This window comes from Trichosurus vulpecula, chromosome 3 (genome assembly GCF_011100635.1).
Source record: "Trichosurus vulpecula isolate mTriVul1 chromosome 3, mTriVul1.pri, whole genome shotgun sequence".
Classification (NCBI taxonomy): domain Eukaryota; kingdom Metazoa; phylum Chordata; class Mammalia; order Diprotodontia; family Phalangeridae; genus Trichosurus; species Trichosurus vulpecula.
In genome coordinates this window covers 400226926-400245203 of record NC_050575.1, presented here as the reverse complement: position 1 = coordinate 400245203, position 18278 = coordinate 400226926, and the positions used below count along the sequence as shown (strand labels likewise).

Here is an 18278-nt window from a genome sequence, read left to right as displayed (position 1 = left end):
TTTGTAGGACATCTAGTCCGAAACCCCCTTATTTTGTAGATGAAGGAGCTATTAAGTGACTTGACCAGGGTCATGTAGGTCACAAGTAGCAGAGCTGGATTTGAACCCAAGTCTTCTGATCCCAAATCCAAAGCTCTTTTTCCACTCCACCACGCTGACTCAAGCGTGAGACCATCCTGTATATCAAGTGACATCTTTGAGCACCAAAACTGAGTCTTTAACTGTGAAATCCTGACCAAGTTACTGATCTTCATTTCTCAGTTTTCCCACCTATCAAATGGGAATAATATTTCCTGCCCTGCTTACTTCACAAGGGTATTAAGAGACTCTCACAAAGCAAAGCAATGTGAAGAAAATTGGAGAAGCCCAGCTGTAGGTCATCCATTACCTGGTGGTCCCCAGAGCCTGGCCAGGCACTGTGAGGGTTTCTGATTTGGCTGGAGATGCTGGTGGCAACACTGGGCTTGGGGGCTTTTCCTCCACCTGGAGGGGCTCGCTCTCAGCATCAGCATCTTCGACTTTCACAGCTGGGTGTTCTCTTGTGGCAGCCACTTGGAGAGAAGGAGGAGAAGAAAAAAAAATTAAGAGTCAGAGAGAAAAGAGATCCCGACGGACTCACTCAGCAGAGCCCCCAGGGCCTCACTAATTATTGGTTGGGGAGAGGAGCCACTCCTGGAGAAAAATGTGGAAATTTTGTTTTTGTTTGGCCCTCTGGCAGAGTCCCATCCCTGTTCTCTAAACATTGGGTTTCTTGCTCAGTAAACTCTGATCCAGACCTTGGCATCTGGAGAGCCCTCTGGAAACGCCTAAACTCGAAGCCCTCCTTGCCCAGTAAGGGACTCTTATTGCCGTGGTCCAGATTTTTGGCTACCCGGCTTATAAGTAAGTCATGCCTGGGCCTGCATCCATTAGCCCAATTTTGAGGTTTTCTCCCTCAGAATTCATCTGCAAATTTCCCTGAGCTCAAAATGTTTCAAAATTCTGGGTACCACCAGTGAGAAAGCAGTGTGCCCAGGGGTGAGTCCCTGCCCAGCTCTCTGGAATGGAGCCATACTCAGTGCACATACCCCTGCCAACACATCTGTCAGGTGGACCAAAGGTGGGAGCTGGGCTGAGTCAAATCCTAAAGTCTGGAAGTTTGGTGTTGGGGAACCCTGCCTCTCATTTCTGTCCCCTTTCCCTACTTTTAATACTTCTCTCTATCCATATATGAGAAAATCTCTCATGATATCCAGACTCTCCCACTGTGGAGAGTCACAGCTTCCTTTAGATGATTCATCTAAATCATTCACACTATGGGATGTTAATTAATGTGTCATTAATGGTGATATTTCAGACAGCCATGGGCAAGATTTTTTTGGAGAGGTCTTTGAATAGGGTAAGCCATCTCTATTTGTTAAAAGTTCCTTCCTTCAAGGCCCAAATCAGGCATTACCTCATTATTTTTGCACCTCTTGAATCACAAGCTAAGGTTAACTGCCTTTGTCTTCTGCCAACCCCTAGTTGTAAGTAAAAAGAGACTAGTGAGGTCTGTGCTAGCCAGAATACAGCCAACAAAAACCAACCCATGCTAAGGTCCTTGGCTCTAGCCAATCATCTGACTTACAGTTAGAGAATTCCTTTTAACTTCTATTATATCCCTGATAGTCTATGTACCCAAGACCCAACTCATAGACTCCACAGTAGAAAGAATGTTGGATGTGGAGTCAGAGAACCTGGCTTTGGGGTGTAATGGACAGAGAGCTAGACTGGAGTAAGGCAGACCTGGGTTTAGATCCCACTTTTGGCACTTACTAGCCGTGTGACCATAGGTGACCATAGTCACCTAATGTCTCTGGGGCTCAGGGTCTTCATATGCAAAATAAAAAGGTGGACATTAATGACATCTAAAGCTCCATTTCACCTTTAAACCTATGACTTTATGGTTGACTTTTTATATGACTTTACGCAAATCCCTTCTCCTGTCTGGACTTCAGTTCTTTCATTTGTAAAATGAGAAAGTTGGACTAGGTGACCTCTACATTCCCTTATAGCTCTGGGTCAATGATTAAATCAGATAATGAACATAAGGTTGTTTTTTAAACTCAAGGGATTAGGCAAATTGAAATTATTGTTGTTAAAATCCTGTGAGAGCCCCTCAGAAGCTTTGGGCTGGAGGGTGGGGAAAGAGCCACAATATGGTTTCCCTCACTCCCATGATCCTTCCTGATTTGAGCATACCAATGGACCTAGGAACAAGATTAGAGTTATAAGCCAGGGGCTCTTAACTCGGAGCCCATGAACTTGTTTTTTCCTTTACTATTTTGATAACTATATTTCCATATAATTGACTTCCTTTGTAATCTTATGTATTTATTTTATTCACTTATTCACTCATTTTACTTATATTCACTTGTCACTTATTTATATTATTAATTTAACTATTCACTTATTTTATTCATGTTGACTTAATTATTCAGAAAGGGGGTCTACGAATTTCACCATACTAACAAAAGGGTCCCACAAAAATGGTGAACTCCTGGACCAGGTGACAGTCAGAGGACCACTGATCTTCATTCCTGTTCCATATCTCTTCCCTTTGTTATGTACATCTGCCAGAAACAAAAACCACCCACTTTTGCACCCTATTCAGTCTGGCACAAACCTTGCCCATCTCCCGACAGAAGCATCAGTCCAGCAAGATGGATACCAAGAGTACACCCACTTCCAGGCAAGACAGACCAGTTCGAGGAACTGCTACCGTATTGCTAAGTAAGGCTCAGCCGAAAACATGCAGATACCGAAGCTGGCATGCACTACCACCCCTGTATGACTGCCATGCAAGGTAAGGGTCATACTACCTAAGCGACGGACTGAGCTCTTTGCCTCCTTCACGAAGCTGGGCTTCGACACCCCGGTCCTCCTGTTGACGAGGACAGGGATACGGGTGGTGGGGTATCGGTAGCTCGGCACATTGGGGAGATGCTCAGCTATGTTTTGGGAAGCAGCATGGGGGGTCCTGTGGCTAAGTGGCTTGTCTTGGACCAGGCGGTCTAACTCCACATCTCGGCTTTGCTTAGACATGGCACATGGGGCCCCAGAGCCTCAAGCAAAGGCCAGGACCCCAGAGACTGCAACAAGAAACACAGAATTATGTGACATGTGACGTAGCAGCAGTGCTAGTCAAGGGGCTCCTTTTGTACAGAGAGGCATCAATGGCCCTGTGGCTGGAGCTCCCAGAGGTGAAATCTGGTTGGACTCATATCCATGAAGACTTTCTAAATTGCCAACCCCTTAGCCCCAGTATACAGCACCCCTAGCACCCTTCATGCCTAGTTCCCCATGTCTGGAACTCTTTTCTTCTACTTCCTGGATTCTCTGGCTTTTGCAAGAAGTCTTTCCTGGTCATCAACTTCCCCCTGAGACCACCCCCAATTTATTCTGTATCTTCTATATGTATGTAGTTATTTACATGTAAACTCCTTGAGATCAGGGATTATTTTCATTTATACTTAATAAATATTTGTTGAATTGAATTAAATTGAATTCTTCTCCCCAGAATTTATGTGAAAAAGAACTATTTGGGCATTAGTAACCAGGCATAGAACCCAGGTAGCCCTGAGCCCCTTTCTCTCCAAGCTGCCCGTGCTATTTAGACTCAGCATCTTAGACTCATACAGTCAAAAAAAGAGCAAAAAAAAATCACAGGATCTTGGAATTAGAAGGGGCCTCGGCCAACCCCCCACCCCATTAGAGAATAATCTTGACAACAAATGGCTCTCCATTCTCTCTGGTTGACTCTTTGAGTAATATGAAGACAATTCTCTCACCAATCAATCAATACCATTTATTAAGCCTCTGTCTCTCATGACGCAGATCATTCCATTGTTGGACAGCTCTGGTTATTACAAAGTTCATCCTTCTAAGTCTTATTGCTTTTACCCAGTCAATTAATCCACAAGCATTTATTCAGTGTTTACTATACTCTGGGCACTCTACCAGGAACCAGGATACAAACACTGGAGTGGAACAATCCCTAATCACCAGGGGTTTATATTCTAACGCGGTTGAGCCCTTTGTTACCATCTTGTGTGGTTCCTCAAGTGGATCAAACATTGGGTGCTTTGTCATCCAAGCCAGATTGGAAGGTCCCCAAAAGGTGGGAACCCTATTCCTCTGGTATCTCCCATAGAGATTAGCAAAAGTTTGACAAGGAACATGGTCAGCATTCGATAAAGACTTGCTGAGTTGAGTTGAATAAGCCAAATACTGAGCAGCAAAACCTAGTTATAAAGCAACTTTTATACTGAAGATTTGAAGATTCTGAAGGTCAAATCTTATTATGCTCCTCTCCACCCCTTCGCCACTGCATCGGGAGGTGGAGCATACAACTCTCACTAATGATAGTGACCTAAATGGTGGTTGAGTTTCATCCAGTTGACCATGGGACACAAATGAAGTGTGGAATTCCATAGTGCTCCCCTTGGGGCAGCATCAAGTTGTTGAGTGGAGTAGGCTGGACTGGACGTGTTGAGGATTTAGGCATTGATGGACAATGAGAATAAGAGGACGAGTCCTCTGCACGTATGTCTGCATCTGTGTGTCTATGTGTGTCTCCGTCTGTGTATCTGACCTGATTTTCAGGCAAGAGTGGAATACACAACTTCACAAGAACAAGATGGAGGAGTTGAAACTAGACACTAGTTTATATGAAAAAGATCTGGAGGCTTAAATGGACCACAGGTTTACACATACAACAGTGTTATATGACAGCCAAAAAACTGCTGATCTAGATGAAATTAGAAGGAACACTGTGCACAGAATGAAGGAGGCAATAGTCCTATTACACTTTGCATTGGTCAGGCTCCATCTGGAACCCTATGTTTAGTTCTGTAATATTATAGGAAAGACATTAATAAGCTGGAAAGCAACTACAAGAGGGTGATCAGTAAGGTAAGGAACCTGGAGACTCCACCAAATGAGAATCTCTGTTGAGGGGACCGTGGGAATTTAGTCTAGAGAAGAGAATTTTCCCAGGAATTCAAGCCAAGTTCCTTGGTCTACCGTCTATAGGTTCCACTCTCCTCTCTTTTTAAAACATTCAGGCGCTGTTTGATTTTCTCTGGTCTCACGGCATCTCTCTCTTTCTTCACAGTTTTTAGAACTCAATGACAATCACTCAGGAATCATATCTGATGGTCTTTCCAGCAACCTGCGATGTGGGTATTTGAGCTGGATGTCTTGAACTTGTCAGGGGCTGCTAGGTGCTTTCTCACCATTTCCCTATCGATCATGGGTATCAAATCATAGCCATTTTTGTTCTCTCCCTTCCAGTTTAAAGGGTCATTCTTCTTACTAAAATAAACAACAGAAAAAGAATTCCTGAAAATTCCAAATATATTATTTAAGGAATGGTTGGTTTTAAATTGAGAGAAAGAAGCAGTGATCACAAAGAACCAACGTGGCTTCATCAAAAGCAACACATCCAACTTCATTTCCTTTTTTGATGACTGGATTGGTAGAGTGGGGTAGTGCTATAGGGATAGAGATGGACAGTGGCCCTGTGATTTACCAAATATAGGGAGTTATTGGTGATGAAACTCCCCGTACCAATGCAGGCTGGCACCTATGAGGGCATCATCTAGAGCACTGAGAGGTTAATTTACTTGCCCAATATGTGTCAGAGGCAGAATTTGAACCCTGATCTTCCTGACTTTGAGGCCACCTCTCTAACCATTACACAACACTGCTTCTCATACAGATATAGTTTACCAATGTTATAGTTATACATTATACATGTATATATACCATAATTATGACTAGATATTTCATGATATTCTTATGGACAAGATGGAAAGACCCAGGCTAGGTAATAATATGTCTAGGTGGATTTGGAAGTTGTTGGGTAGCTGGACACAGAGTCATCATTAATGGGTTGGTGTCAGCTGTCCAGTGGAGTGCCCCAGGAATCTGTGCTTGACCTTATGCTGTTTGACATGGTTACTATTTACTGCTAAAGGCGCAGATGTCACAGTTATCAAATTTGCAGAGGGTATAAAGCTTGGAGGGATAACTAACTTACTAGGTGGTAGTCAGGATCCAAAAAGATCTAGAGAGACTAACACATAGGGTTGAATCTAATAAGATGAAATTTAAAGATTTAAATATGAGTTCAAAAAATTAGCTTCAAAATTCCACCATAGGGAAAGCATGGTTGGACATCAGTTTGTCTGAAAGAGATCCGGGGGTACTAGTGAGCTGTAAGCTATGGGTCAACAGTGGGATATGGAGCCAAGAAAGCTAATGTAATCTTGGGCTACATTAGGAAAGACTTAACTAGGGAGGTGGGAGACCCATTGTACCCTGCCGTGATCAGACCACATCTGAGTATTGTGTCAGTTCTGGGCACCACATTTTAGGAAGGATATGAATGATCTATAAAAGATCCAGAGAAGAGCAATCAGGATGATAGAGGGCTCCAAGTCCCTACCATATGAGGGAGCAGTTGAAGAAACCTGGATTCTTAGCCTAGAAGAAGAGGAGACTCCAGAAGGATGTAATCAATTAAGCATTGATTCAGTGCCCACGATGTGCTATGTATATTTGCTTAGCCCCAAGAACAAATTTGGAAAAAAGGGTGGAAGCCCTAGTGAGGCATATTGAGGCCAGATGTAAAGAACAACTTCCTAAAAATTAAAACCATCCAAAAGCAGAATGTGTTCCCTCAGGTTGTAAGTAGTTCTCCTTTACCAGAGGTCTTTGAGCAGATGTTGAAGAGGGAGATTCTCAATGAAATATGGGTTTGTACTCAATGGCTTCTGATCTCCCTCTGACTCTGAAGTTTTATGACTATGGAGTTCTTCTAGGGCCTGGAATGGTAACTTGTTTTCGTGTCAACAGCTACCAAGTTCAATGCCTTAGTCCCAGAAGCATCTCTGAGGGCAGTCACCCCTCTCACCTCACCCTAGTTAAGGCTCTAACAACTGACTATATATTGTGGTCAGAATAAGCATATTGTGACCCACCAACTAATGGGCCATGTCCCAGCTAAGATTGGGGAGCATGCCCTCCATTCAAATTTCCCTCATCATTAGTGCTGTCCCTTTCAACCACCTACAGGAACTGAAGGTCCCCTCAGCAGAGCCCTCACAGGACAGCAGATGGTGCTGAAACTCAAACCTAAGAGATCAAATCCTTCCAGCTGAAAGGGAATCTTCTCTACGGAAATGAGAGAGGAAGGAGAAGGAGACTCAAAGGACAGGTCCAGGGAAAGGTCTATACTATATTTCCCATGTTCGTTGAAAATCAGATTTTCAGGAGAAGTGTTATTCTGCTACTGCTCAGGCAGCTGTGTAAAATCTTACAGGAAAGCAACACAAAAATAAGGACAACTTTTTTCTTTCCTGGAAAAAAACAGGCTCCTACCTTCAACATCATCCTTGACTATTTCTTCCTTTACTCTGGTCTCTGATAAAGAAATGGCCCTTCTCTCCAAGGTCAATTTCTCTATAGGCACACCTGAATCCATCCACTGTCTTCTCCACCTGATTGATCCCTCCATGACTCCCTCTCATTCTATAATCTTAAATAGCTCCCTATCCATTTGATCCTTCCCTGTCACCCTCAAACAAAACCAAAACTTGGAAAGTTAACTTTGACCTTAAAAATAACCTCAATAACTCCTACCATCCCCACCATCTTTATCTATTCTTCCTTTATTGGTCAGGCTCCTTGAAAAAAGCCATCTACACTTAGTAATTCCACTTTCTCACCTCTTACTCTTTCTAAACCCTTTACAATCTGACTTCTGGTTTCATCGCTCAAATGAAATAGCATTTTCTAAAGTTACCAATGATCTCTTCTTAATTGTCAAATCCAATGGCCTTTCTCAGTCCTGATGCTTCTCAACCTCTCTGTAGCATTTGATATCCTTGACTTTCTTGAGTTTTCATGGTTCTGTTTTCTCTTGTTTCTCTTATCTTTTTGACTGCTCCTTCTCATTCTCCTTTTCCTATTACACTAACTTTTACTCCAAACCCCTGTACTAAACCTTTTTCTTTTCTCTTTACACACCTTCATTTGGCTATCTCATCATTACTCATTGTTTTAATCATAATTTATATACAGATTGTTTACATAGATATAGATATATAGATATGATAGGAATACACATATATGTGTGTATATACATATTTACATACATGTATATATATACATGTATGTATATATGTCCAGCCTTAGTCTCTCTCTTGAACTCTAATTCCACATCACTGACTACATGTTGGACATTTCAATCGGAATGTCGCCTAGCATCTCAAACTCAACATATCCAATACAGAAGTCATCATCTTTCCCCCCAAACTCACCACTCTTCTGAATTGCCCTAGTTTTGTCAAGGGTAGCACCATCTTTCCAGTCACCCAGATCGGAAACATCAATATCATCCTCTATTCCAATCAGTTGCCAAATTTTAATGTTTTTCTCTCTCTACAATATATGACCCTGTCTCTCCATTTACACAACCGCTGCCCTAGTTTCAGCCCTGGGCAAATAGCCTCCTATGTGGTCTTCTTGCTCCAATCCTCCAGCCAGTCGCCAAAGTGACTTTCTTAAAAGGCAAGTCTGACTATACCACCCCTCCACTCAACAAACTCCAGTGGTTCCCTGTCACCTCCAAGATCAACTACAAACTCCTCTGTTGGGCATTCAAAGCCCTTCACAAACTAACGCCTTCTTACCATTCCAGTCTTCTTTATACCTTACTCGCCCAAAAGTACTCTTCAGTCCAGTGACCCTGGCCTCTTGCTGTTCTATAAACAAGACCCTCCATCTCTCTGCTCTGGGCATTTTCTCTGGTTGTCCCCCATGCCTGGAATGCTCTCCCTCCTCTGCTCTACCTTCCAGTTTCCCTGGCTTCCTTCAAGTCCCAACCAAAATCTCACCTCCTATAGGAAGCTTTTTCCAATCCTTATTAACTCTAGTATCTTCCCTGTATTACTTATTCCCTATTTATCTTCTATATAGCTTATTTGTATCTATTTGTTTGCTTGTTGTCTCGCCACTAGACTGTGAACTCCTTGAGGGCAGGGACTGTCTTTTGCCTTTTTTTTTGTATTCCCGGCTCTTAGCACCGTGCTTGGCTCATAGTAGGTGCTTAGTAAATGTTTATCGATTGATTGATTATTTGGGTGGAGTTGATACCCACCAAGCCTGCCCCCTCTAATTCACCCTACAATTTGCTACCAGACCAATTTTCCTAAAGTGCCACTTGGACCTTGCCACTCCCCTGCACAGAAATCTCCATTAGATTTCCACTGACTATAGAATTCAACCCATACTCCACAGCTTGCCATACTAGTGGCCTTCCCAATTGGAAAGAACAGTTGGTTTGGGACCAAAGGACCTGGGTTCAAATCCTGACTCTCTTTTTCACCAGATATATGACCCTTAGCAAGATTCTTCCCCAATCTGGGCTTCAGTTTCCTCCCCTGTCGAACAAGCCAGTTGGACTAGAGAATCTGAAAGGTCTCGTCTGGCTCAAAGTTCTGTGATCACGACTTAGAATCCTTGCCTTCCTTTAGACTCATCTCAAATGCCACATTCTCCTCGAAACCTCCCCTGATACTTCCTTGACTGTTAGAACTCTCTCTTCCTCAATTTATCTGGTACACTTATTTTTGTAAGTGTCATATCCCTACCTCCACCCCCCTGTACTGTATGCTTCTTTAGGGTAGGAACCGTCTTTATAGGATCATAGGACTAATAACCAGGAAGGAATATAGAAGTTAACTGATTTAAACGCCTTATTTTGAAGTTGAAGAAACCGAGTACTAGAGAGGTTCCTGGCCTAAAGTTCCACAGATTGTAAATGTCAGAGGTGGGAGTTGAATCCAAGACTTCTGTTTTGTTTTTGGGTTTTTTTTGCACCCCCTAATGCTTAACATAGTACTTGGCATAGAATATGCAGTTTTGATGGAGTTATGATTTTACCGATCTAGGGCACTCCCTCCAATGGCACTGACCCCTGCCTTCCTGTGAAATGAAGCCTTGCACACAGTAGATATTTCATAGAGGCTTGAACTCACTTGAACTTTATAACCTCATTGGTCACTATCTCACTTCCCAAATTTACCATTTACTTAATATGTGTGACCCTGAATCAATCATTTTTGTGGTTGCTCAGTCATTTTCAGTCATGTCTGACTCTTTGCGACCCCATTTGGGGTTTTCTTGGCAAACATACTGAAGTGTTTCGCCATTTCCTTATCCAGGTCATTTTACAGATTAGGAAACTGAGGCAACCAGAGTTAAGTGACTTGCCCAGGATCACACAGCTAGTAAGCGTCTAAGGCTGGATTTGAACTCAAGTGTTCCTGACTTCAGTCCCGGAGCTCTATACACTGTGCCACCTAGATGCCCCTGAGCAAGTCACAGAAGGCTGCATTTTCTTGATCTGGGAAATAATGGGGTTGGAATAGTTAACCCTTAGGGGTCCCTTGCAAATCTAAATCTATGATCCTGTGCTCTTGTGGCCCTTCCTTTTAGAAAGCAGGAAACCCTCTCCAAACACAAGGTAGAATCGTGAGCTTCCCATCAGAGAAATAACAGACCTTCTCCAAGAGTTGTTTCAATACTACCATAGGAGGCCCGCTTTGTAACTGGGAGATAATTCTCAGGCTGTGGCTATTCAGTGGGAATTAAGATCCCAATGCAGCCTTTGGCCCTAAGGAAAATGTCCTGTAGATGAAACATGGAGCCTATTATGTTTCTCTCTTCTTAGCTCTGATTCCAATTTTCACTTAAAACTCATTACATTATGCCCAACTCCTCCCTGGGTGGCCCATTTAAACAGTCCAACAGAGCAAAGTTCCCTCATCTAGAGGGGAGGAAGGTGACGAGCATAGGAAATCCACATATTGTGAAAGTTTCCATTGGCCAAGTCTAGAGCACCCCCAGCATTAAAAACCTAACATTTGGGCAGCTATGTTTGCTCTTTGATGCTTGCCACCAAAAGAAAGTATTCCCCACCACCGGCCCTGGCCCAAGTTGTAGGCACCATTCCAAAGGGGAAAGCTTCTGGATGAGAGCACCGAGTCTGGAGTCAGTGAGGTTGGAACTTGCCTCAGTTTCCACATCTACAAAATGAAGGAATTCAACTAGCTTGTAGGTTTTAACCTGGAAGTGATCTTAGACATCATCTACTCCATTTTCATCTTGCAGATGAGGAAACTGAGGCCAGAGTAGTTAAGGGACATGCCCAAGGTCGAATAGGTAGCAAGCAGCACCCAGGTCCTCTAATGCCAAATCCCAGGGCATTTTCCATTGCACCAACACTGTTGTGAAGAAGGATGCTATGGTTCTTTGCAGCTCTGAATCATGGGAAAAGATGAAAGGAGGTAATCATTCCACCTCATGCCTCTTGAATCTGCCTACACCAGGATATTCTTCTTTGACCAGGATCTTTGTAGGAAAATGGGAGGACATAGGCCCATCAGGAGAGTCTTCACTGGGCCTTATAAGTCATCATAGGGGAGCATCATTTAGGAAGTGACCCTTACCTCCAGTGCCAGTGACCTCGGCTTCCTCCTATGGTGCCGTTAACAAAAAATCAAGAGAAATAGATATTAGGACAGGAATTCTTAACCTTTGTTTTTCTTCTGGCCCCCTTGGGCAGTCTGGTTAAAGTGTAGCATTTAAAACCTATGGCCCCTTCTCAGAATCGTGGTTTTAAATACATAAAATAAAATACATAGGATTACAAAAGAAACCAATCATATTAAAATGCACTTTAAAAAAATTTTTTTTTAAAAAGTTCACAGATCCCAGGTTAAGAACCCCTTCAATAGGGAAACTGCTTTTCTGGGGCAGCCCAAAGTGGAGAAATGAATTAGAGTGGATTCAGATGCAGAGTTAGTGGAGTAAGATTTAAGAAAGTTATCTTTGCTCAGAAGATTTAAAAAAAAAAAGGTGACTTATTTTTATTCTAAATGCTCAACCACACATAGCTTTGGATGAAAACAGGCAGGCTAGAGAATAGGGTGGTGGAAGGAGCCCTGGACCAAGCATCAATAGACCTAGGGCCCTACCCTCCTTCTGCTACTAATTAATTGTGTGACCTTGGTCAAGGACATTCTATTCCTCTCTGGGGTCTCAGTTTTCCCATCTGTAAGAGGGTTGTATTAGGTCAGAAGTATCAAATACTCAGCCCTCAGGCCACATAAGGCCCATAACAGTCCTGAGTGCCCCCAAACCAGATTAAAATGTAATTGGGAAATATTTAAGAAAATAAATGAAAATACACTAGGCCATGGGTATTACATTTTAAAACCAGATCAATATGAAGCCCCCAGGGATCCTCACTATGGCTTTGCGTCTTCTACTTCTGTTTGAGTTGGACCCCACTGTCTGAAATCACCTTTAGTGTTCCTTCCAGTTCTGACATTTTATGAGTCAAGGATTCTAGGTATGAAACAAGCCCTAGTCAATGGTCTCTGGTGTTTCATTCTCTGCACAGATAGAGTGAGTCAGAAATTTTTTTTTAAATGACTGTTTTTATAATCATCCTCTCGGCCATTAGAATTCTGACCTCACGTTCAGCAAATCTCAAAACGGATTCCATTTGGGATGTCTGTGAGATGGTCCTAGGAAGTGCTGTGTCACCAGTGAGTCCTGCGGCCCTTTCTGAAGGCAGTTAGAACACCGGTGTCAGAAGCTAGCCTTAGGTAAATTGAAGGCTAAGGAGGGTGCAGAAATTCCATCATACCTGGAGGAGCCTCCAGCTGAGGCAAATGTCTGGTCAAGTACTTGTCCAAACAGTTCAGGGCTCTGTCAACTACTGTGCCAAGCCTATTCTCACATACTTGGTAAATGCTAATGGTAGTTTGAGTTCACAAGGCACTTTACAATTTACAAGTCGGTTTCCCTCCAACACCACCAAGGGATAGGCAGTCCAGTCCTTTTCTCTAGACAAGGATGCTGAGACTCAAACTGAGGAAGTGATTTCCCAATAGTCAAAGTCAGAGCCAGCGGAAGATGGAAATGCTGGCCCAGAAGGAAAACACAGTTTTCTCTAGCAATGAGTGGTCATTGAGTACTTTAAAGGGGCTGGCAGGCCACAGCTAGCCAGGCCATCCTATGCTCCCCTTCTTTGAGCTAAGTTTATTCCTCTTACGGTAAAACTGACCATAAACAAAAGCAAAGCTGGTTTAAGCACTTCAGGGTCAAAGACCCAACAACAGGGGCCTGCTTCTCTACTCCAGCCTTGGTCTAACTGTCTTGGCACAATAGGTCCCTGCCCTCCTAGCACAGAGTGAACGTAAATACCAAATAGTAACTGTTTCTCTTTTGGGAAGGAACCCTGAGGGTCTTCCCCTCCCAGTTTGATTTTTTTTTTGGAGTTTTGATTAAAGGGGCCATCCCTTGATTAACTTCTCAAAGAGACCTATTCATTGTATGGGTGTTGCCTCACTCAAAGTGAGAACCTGAAAAGACTTTAGCCTGAAAGAGCCAGGGTCTCCTGAAGCATCCTGGGTCATCTGCAGTCATCCTGATGAATATCAGGCCACTGGACCCAGATGGCTCTGGAGGAGAAAGTGAGGCTGGTGACCTTGCACGGCTCTCCCTCACTCAAGTCGAAGTCAACTGCAAGTCATGTCATCATCTCCCTAATGTCATGGTCCTCTTCGAAAACGAAGGACAAACACAACAACTGTCTTGGCCCAAAGGGCCCATTTACTAAATACAAACACAGAAGAACATTGTACCTGTAGGGAAGACTCCTGGATCTCAGTCCCTCCTACTTCACTCCAGCTGGAGTCAACAACATCCACCAGACAGCTATCCAGCAGAACACTGTGGCAACCCGAAGAAGAAAGCAGAGAAGGGAAAATATGCTGATTGAAGATTTGTAAGGACTGCAGCATTTAATGTAATAACTTAATTTCATTCACAACATTGTTAAGAAATGCTTCACAAGTAGGCAATGTAAGGAAAACGTGAACTTGAAGGCAACAATCAGTCAATAAGCATTTGCTAAGGGCAGCTAGGTGGCCCAGTGGGTAGAGGTCTAGGCTTGGAATCAGGAGGACTCATTCTGGGGAGTTCAAATCCAGCCTCAGTGCTTCCCAGCTGTGTGACCCTGGGTAAGTCTCTTAACCTTGTCTGCCTCAGTTTCCTCATCTGTAAAATGAGCTGGAGAGGAAAATAGCAGACCACTCCAGTATCTCTGCCAAGAAAACCCCAAAACGACTCAACAACACTACTCCAGCCATAGCATTGTGCTAGGCACTGGGCTTTTAAAAGACAAATGGAACAACTGTGCCTGGCCTCAAAGAGCTTATATTCTTAACACCATCTCATGTTTAGAATGGAACGCTGCTAATAGAAGAGTGTCCCACGGGCATGGTGGCTAGAGGCCAACCTAGGGGAGGCAGGATGAACTGGGTCAAGGCCTGTTTCTGACACCAGTGAGCCGTGTGATCAGGGGTAAATCACTTAACCTCTTAGTGTCTTTAAGGCTATAAATGACAGACCCATTGCCATTCTGTGTTGGTGGAGGGATGTTTCCTGACAGGCATTCTCAGTATGGATGAAATCACAGATCTGGATGCTCTCCCATCCCCACTCCCTCAGAACAAAGTTACAGCTGAAAAAGACCTTAGTGCTGGTCCTACCCTTGAATTTTAGATAGGAGAAAACTGAAGCTCGGAGAGAGTGTAAATGATTTGTCCGAGGTCACAGATCAGAAAGTGGTAGCACCCAGAGTAGAACTCAGGTATGGTGCCTAGCACAATATCTAACAAATACTTGTCAGCCCTGCCCAACTCTTCATGACCTTATTTGGGGTTTGCTTGACGAGGATGCCAAAGTGGCTTGCCATTTCCTTCTCCAGCTCATTTTACAGATGAGGAAACTGAGGCAAACAGGGTTAAGTGACTTGCCCAGGGTCACACAGCTAGCAAGTGTCCGAGTCTGGATTTGAATTCAGGTCTTCCTGAGGACAAGTCCAACACTCTGGGGGGGGGGGTGTTGAAGGGGACCTTAGATGTCATTTAATCCAATTCCTCAACATCCTCGAAGATGAGGAAATTAACCAAGGTTAACTAGAACAGGACTCAAATTCAAATCCAGACCCTCCAAAGCCCAGTACTCTTTATATTTAAAACTTATCATGAAGAGTGGCAAAAATTCTCAAGAATGTCTCCAAACAAAATTAATTTAAATTCATTTTTATCTTTAAAAAAGGCCAGCACTTTGGGGAGGCAAGGATTCAAAGAAAGGCAAAAATCTGATAGCGCAGCACAACTCCAGAAGTTTGGAAACTTTGGTCTAGAAGAGGAGGAATGACCAACCCTGTGTCTAACACACAGAACAAAGCGAAGTGGAGAATTTGGGCAACTATTTGGATAATTATAAGCCTATGTATGACCAGGGATGTGCTAGTAAATGTTTATCAACCAGCTCTCTGAAAGTAGAGGGCGTATTTTTAAGTGTTCTTTGCATTATTAATATTTTCTTAATCACTTTCTTAAGTCTAGAAATGCACAAAACAATAAAACAAGTCCTGATTTGTAGCTTGCTGATTTCTGAGGTCACACTGAAAATTTAACGGTGAGCTCTCTCTGAAGTTGCCAAGCTGGCTCCAGCAGACTCCTGCCTATAAATCATTTTTCTCCTTCAGTTATCTAAATTTTTCCAGAAATACTATTTTATCCTAAATAATCTAGATTATAATCATCTAGATTATTAGCATGCAGCCTACACACCTCTGAATGCAGTCTGAACCAGCTTAAAATATAATTGGGAAATACTTAACAAAATAAATAAAAATGCAGCAGAATGTAGATAATGTTAAAATGTGGTTTTCTAAGTAAATTTGAGGCCTCCAGGAATCTCTATGTATACCTTAGCAGCCCCTTATTTCTATTTGAGTTTGACCCCAATGATAAAAAATAATTAAAAAATAATTCTTCTAGTGGCCCAAACTGTGGACACAGCTTCAGTTGAGGAAAGCAAAGTCCATTCTATTTCAGTCCCTGTGAAAACCTCTACATAAATATCCTAATTCGTGGCTGAGGAATATCTTTTCAATGGAGTAACAGGACACCTGGTACAGATTAACAATGGCATGTATATAATATGTATACGTATACATATCTGTATATGTGTATCCAATCTAAACAGTCTAGGCTAAGCAACTTAATAGACCAGGATAAGGATCTTCTTCGCCCATGATGATATGACCGTACATGTATTTCATGATGGAGTGGACTTGCAGTGAGTTAGACACGGAATGGGGGAGATTTGGGTTCAAATTTCCCGTCAGACACTATCAAGCTGTGTGACTTTGGGCCGGTCTTCAATCCTCTAAGCTGCCATTTCATTGTGTATAAAATGAAAATTATTATAGTGGTATAACCTACTGCCAACAGAATTATAGGGAGGCCCAAGGGTGGATTTTTTAAAGTGACATATAAAGGCGAGTTACTATTTTTTCATGCTTTTATTTCTAATAAAAAATTTACTAAATCCTAACCCAAGGCATTAATTCCCTGGGTGATCTCAAAGAGTGGTTCTCAAATCTTTTGTTCTCAGGACCTCTTTTTAACACCATTAACACCAAAATAATTTGAGAACTCCTCTAAAGGCCTTTTGATACTGTGGGTTATGTGTATTGATATTTACCATATTAGAAATTTAAAGCCTTAGTATTATTATAAAAATAGTTTTGGAATTTTTTTAGAAAAAATAAATGTTACTTTTAAATAGTTATATCATGATTAAAAATAATGATAATTTTGTTGTCATGAACCCCCCGAAAGGATTTTGAGGATCTCCAACAGTCCCCCTGACCACCCTTTGAGAAGTGCTGATCCAGAGCAACCCACTTACCCTCTCTATGGGCCTCGGTTTCGTTATTTGTCAACTAGACATAAGAAGCACCCTACCTACCCCTCGTGATTATTGTGTGAATCAAGAAAGGCTGGAGTTTGAATTCAAGAAGACCATGGACAAGTCAGCAACCCTCTCTGAGCCTTGGTTTCCTCATTTGTCACATGAGGACGATAACGTTAGCTAACATTTTTATAGTGTTTGAAGATTTGCAAAGTGCTTTACATGTGTTTTCTCACTTATCGTAACTCCTTGAATTCACTGAAGACAACCGGTCTGATGTCTCACTTTCCTCTTCTTAGTATCTGCCCAACAGCGGTTGGGTGGTTCAAATGAGATAATGTCTCCTAAAACACTTTGGAAACTTTAAAGCATCATAGGAATGTAATTTGTTGTTGCTGTTACGGGAAACTTATTTGAAAAGCTAAAAGTGTCATAAGAACATAATTCTTTGTTACGATTATTCTTCCTACCCTTCCAGGTAAGCATTATCATCAGTTTTACTTATCGGCCACGATACGCCAGAGGAGGCTGAATAATTCTAACGATTCTGAAATCATTAGTCTATGTTTCTATCCTCTCCTGGAGCTCAATAAGCCCCTGGTCCATGATGGTGAGAAAACGCCCAGGTCCCAGCATGTCTCTAAGCTGGGCAAGCTATCCAAGTGGGATGCCACCCGCACCTTCCTAACTCAACAGAAGGCTCGGGTAGGAAAAACCACAACCACCTGCAAATGTTCCAGAGGGGGACAGACCTCCCTCCAGATAGGCCCAACAACTGCTTCAGGTAAAGCTCCTTCCTGCCCCCCCAGCTGGATACCAAGGCAGGAAGGGGAGACCCATGATGAAAATAATCCACCTACTTGCATGAAGTGACATTTGCTGATAATGAAACACATGGTCCTGGGCTTCAGTTGGGCTCCGTAACGTTCATGGTAAGCTTGAGCTCGGTTCATATAAACACAGAGTTTCAAAAGGCCCCAAGTCTGCCTTAAGCCTGAAGCTGCCTGCTCAGGATCGGCCCTGGGTTGGGAGCCTATAGATTAGTTGAGAATCCTGTCTGCTCCTAATCAGATTGAGCTGATGTTCAGGGAGCCTCGGTAGAAACCCCCACGGGGGGCCAGGTTAGGGAACAAAAGGCTGCAGTTGCTAGGAAGAGCCTTGCTGTTGCCGGGAAGGAGACCTTGTCGCTAGGAGACATCTGGCCAGTTACCAGGGCTCTCACGTCAGCAGTAACCCCTTGAACAAACCGAGCCAGCAAAGAGCATCCTTCTTTGGCCATGGAAGTATGCCTCTCTGCTTCTCTCTCGCTCTCTCTCTTCTTCTCTCTCTCTCTCTCTTCCTCTCTCTCTCTCTCTCTCTCTCCTCTCTCTCTCGTCTCTCCTCTCTCTCTCTCTCTCTCTCTCCCT

At 42.9% G+C, this 18278-nt stretch overlaps 2 protein-coding genes across 2 annotated transcripts in view; both read right to left on the bottom strand.

Annotated features, from left to right (window-relative positions):
* Positions 1-3063, bottom strand: part of LOC118843812 (cyclic nucleotide-gated cation channel beta-1-like) — a 54058-nt gene extending 50995 nt beyond the window's left edge. The window contains exons 1-2 of the mRNA XM_036751590.1: positions 2841-3063; positions 389-551 (exon numbers count right to left, since the gene is read on the bottom strand). Coding sequence (XP_036607485.1) covers positions 389-551; positions 2841-3063 — 386 coding nt within the window. The remainder of the gene's footprint in view (positions 1-388; positions 552-2840) is intronic.
* Positions 3064-3084: 21 nt separating this feature from the next.
* LOC118842693 (cyclic nucleotide-gated cation channel beta-1-like) overlaps positions 3085-18278 on the bottom strand; it is a 20424-nt gene continuing 5230 nt past the window's right edge. The window contains exon 6 of the mRNA XM_036750083.1: positions 3085-3110. Coding sequence (XP_036605978.1) covers positions 3085-3110 — 26 coding nt within the window. The remainder of the gene's footprint in view (positions 3111-18278) is intronic.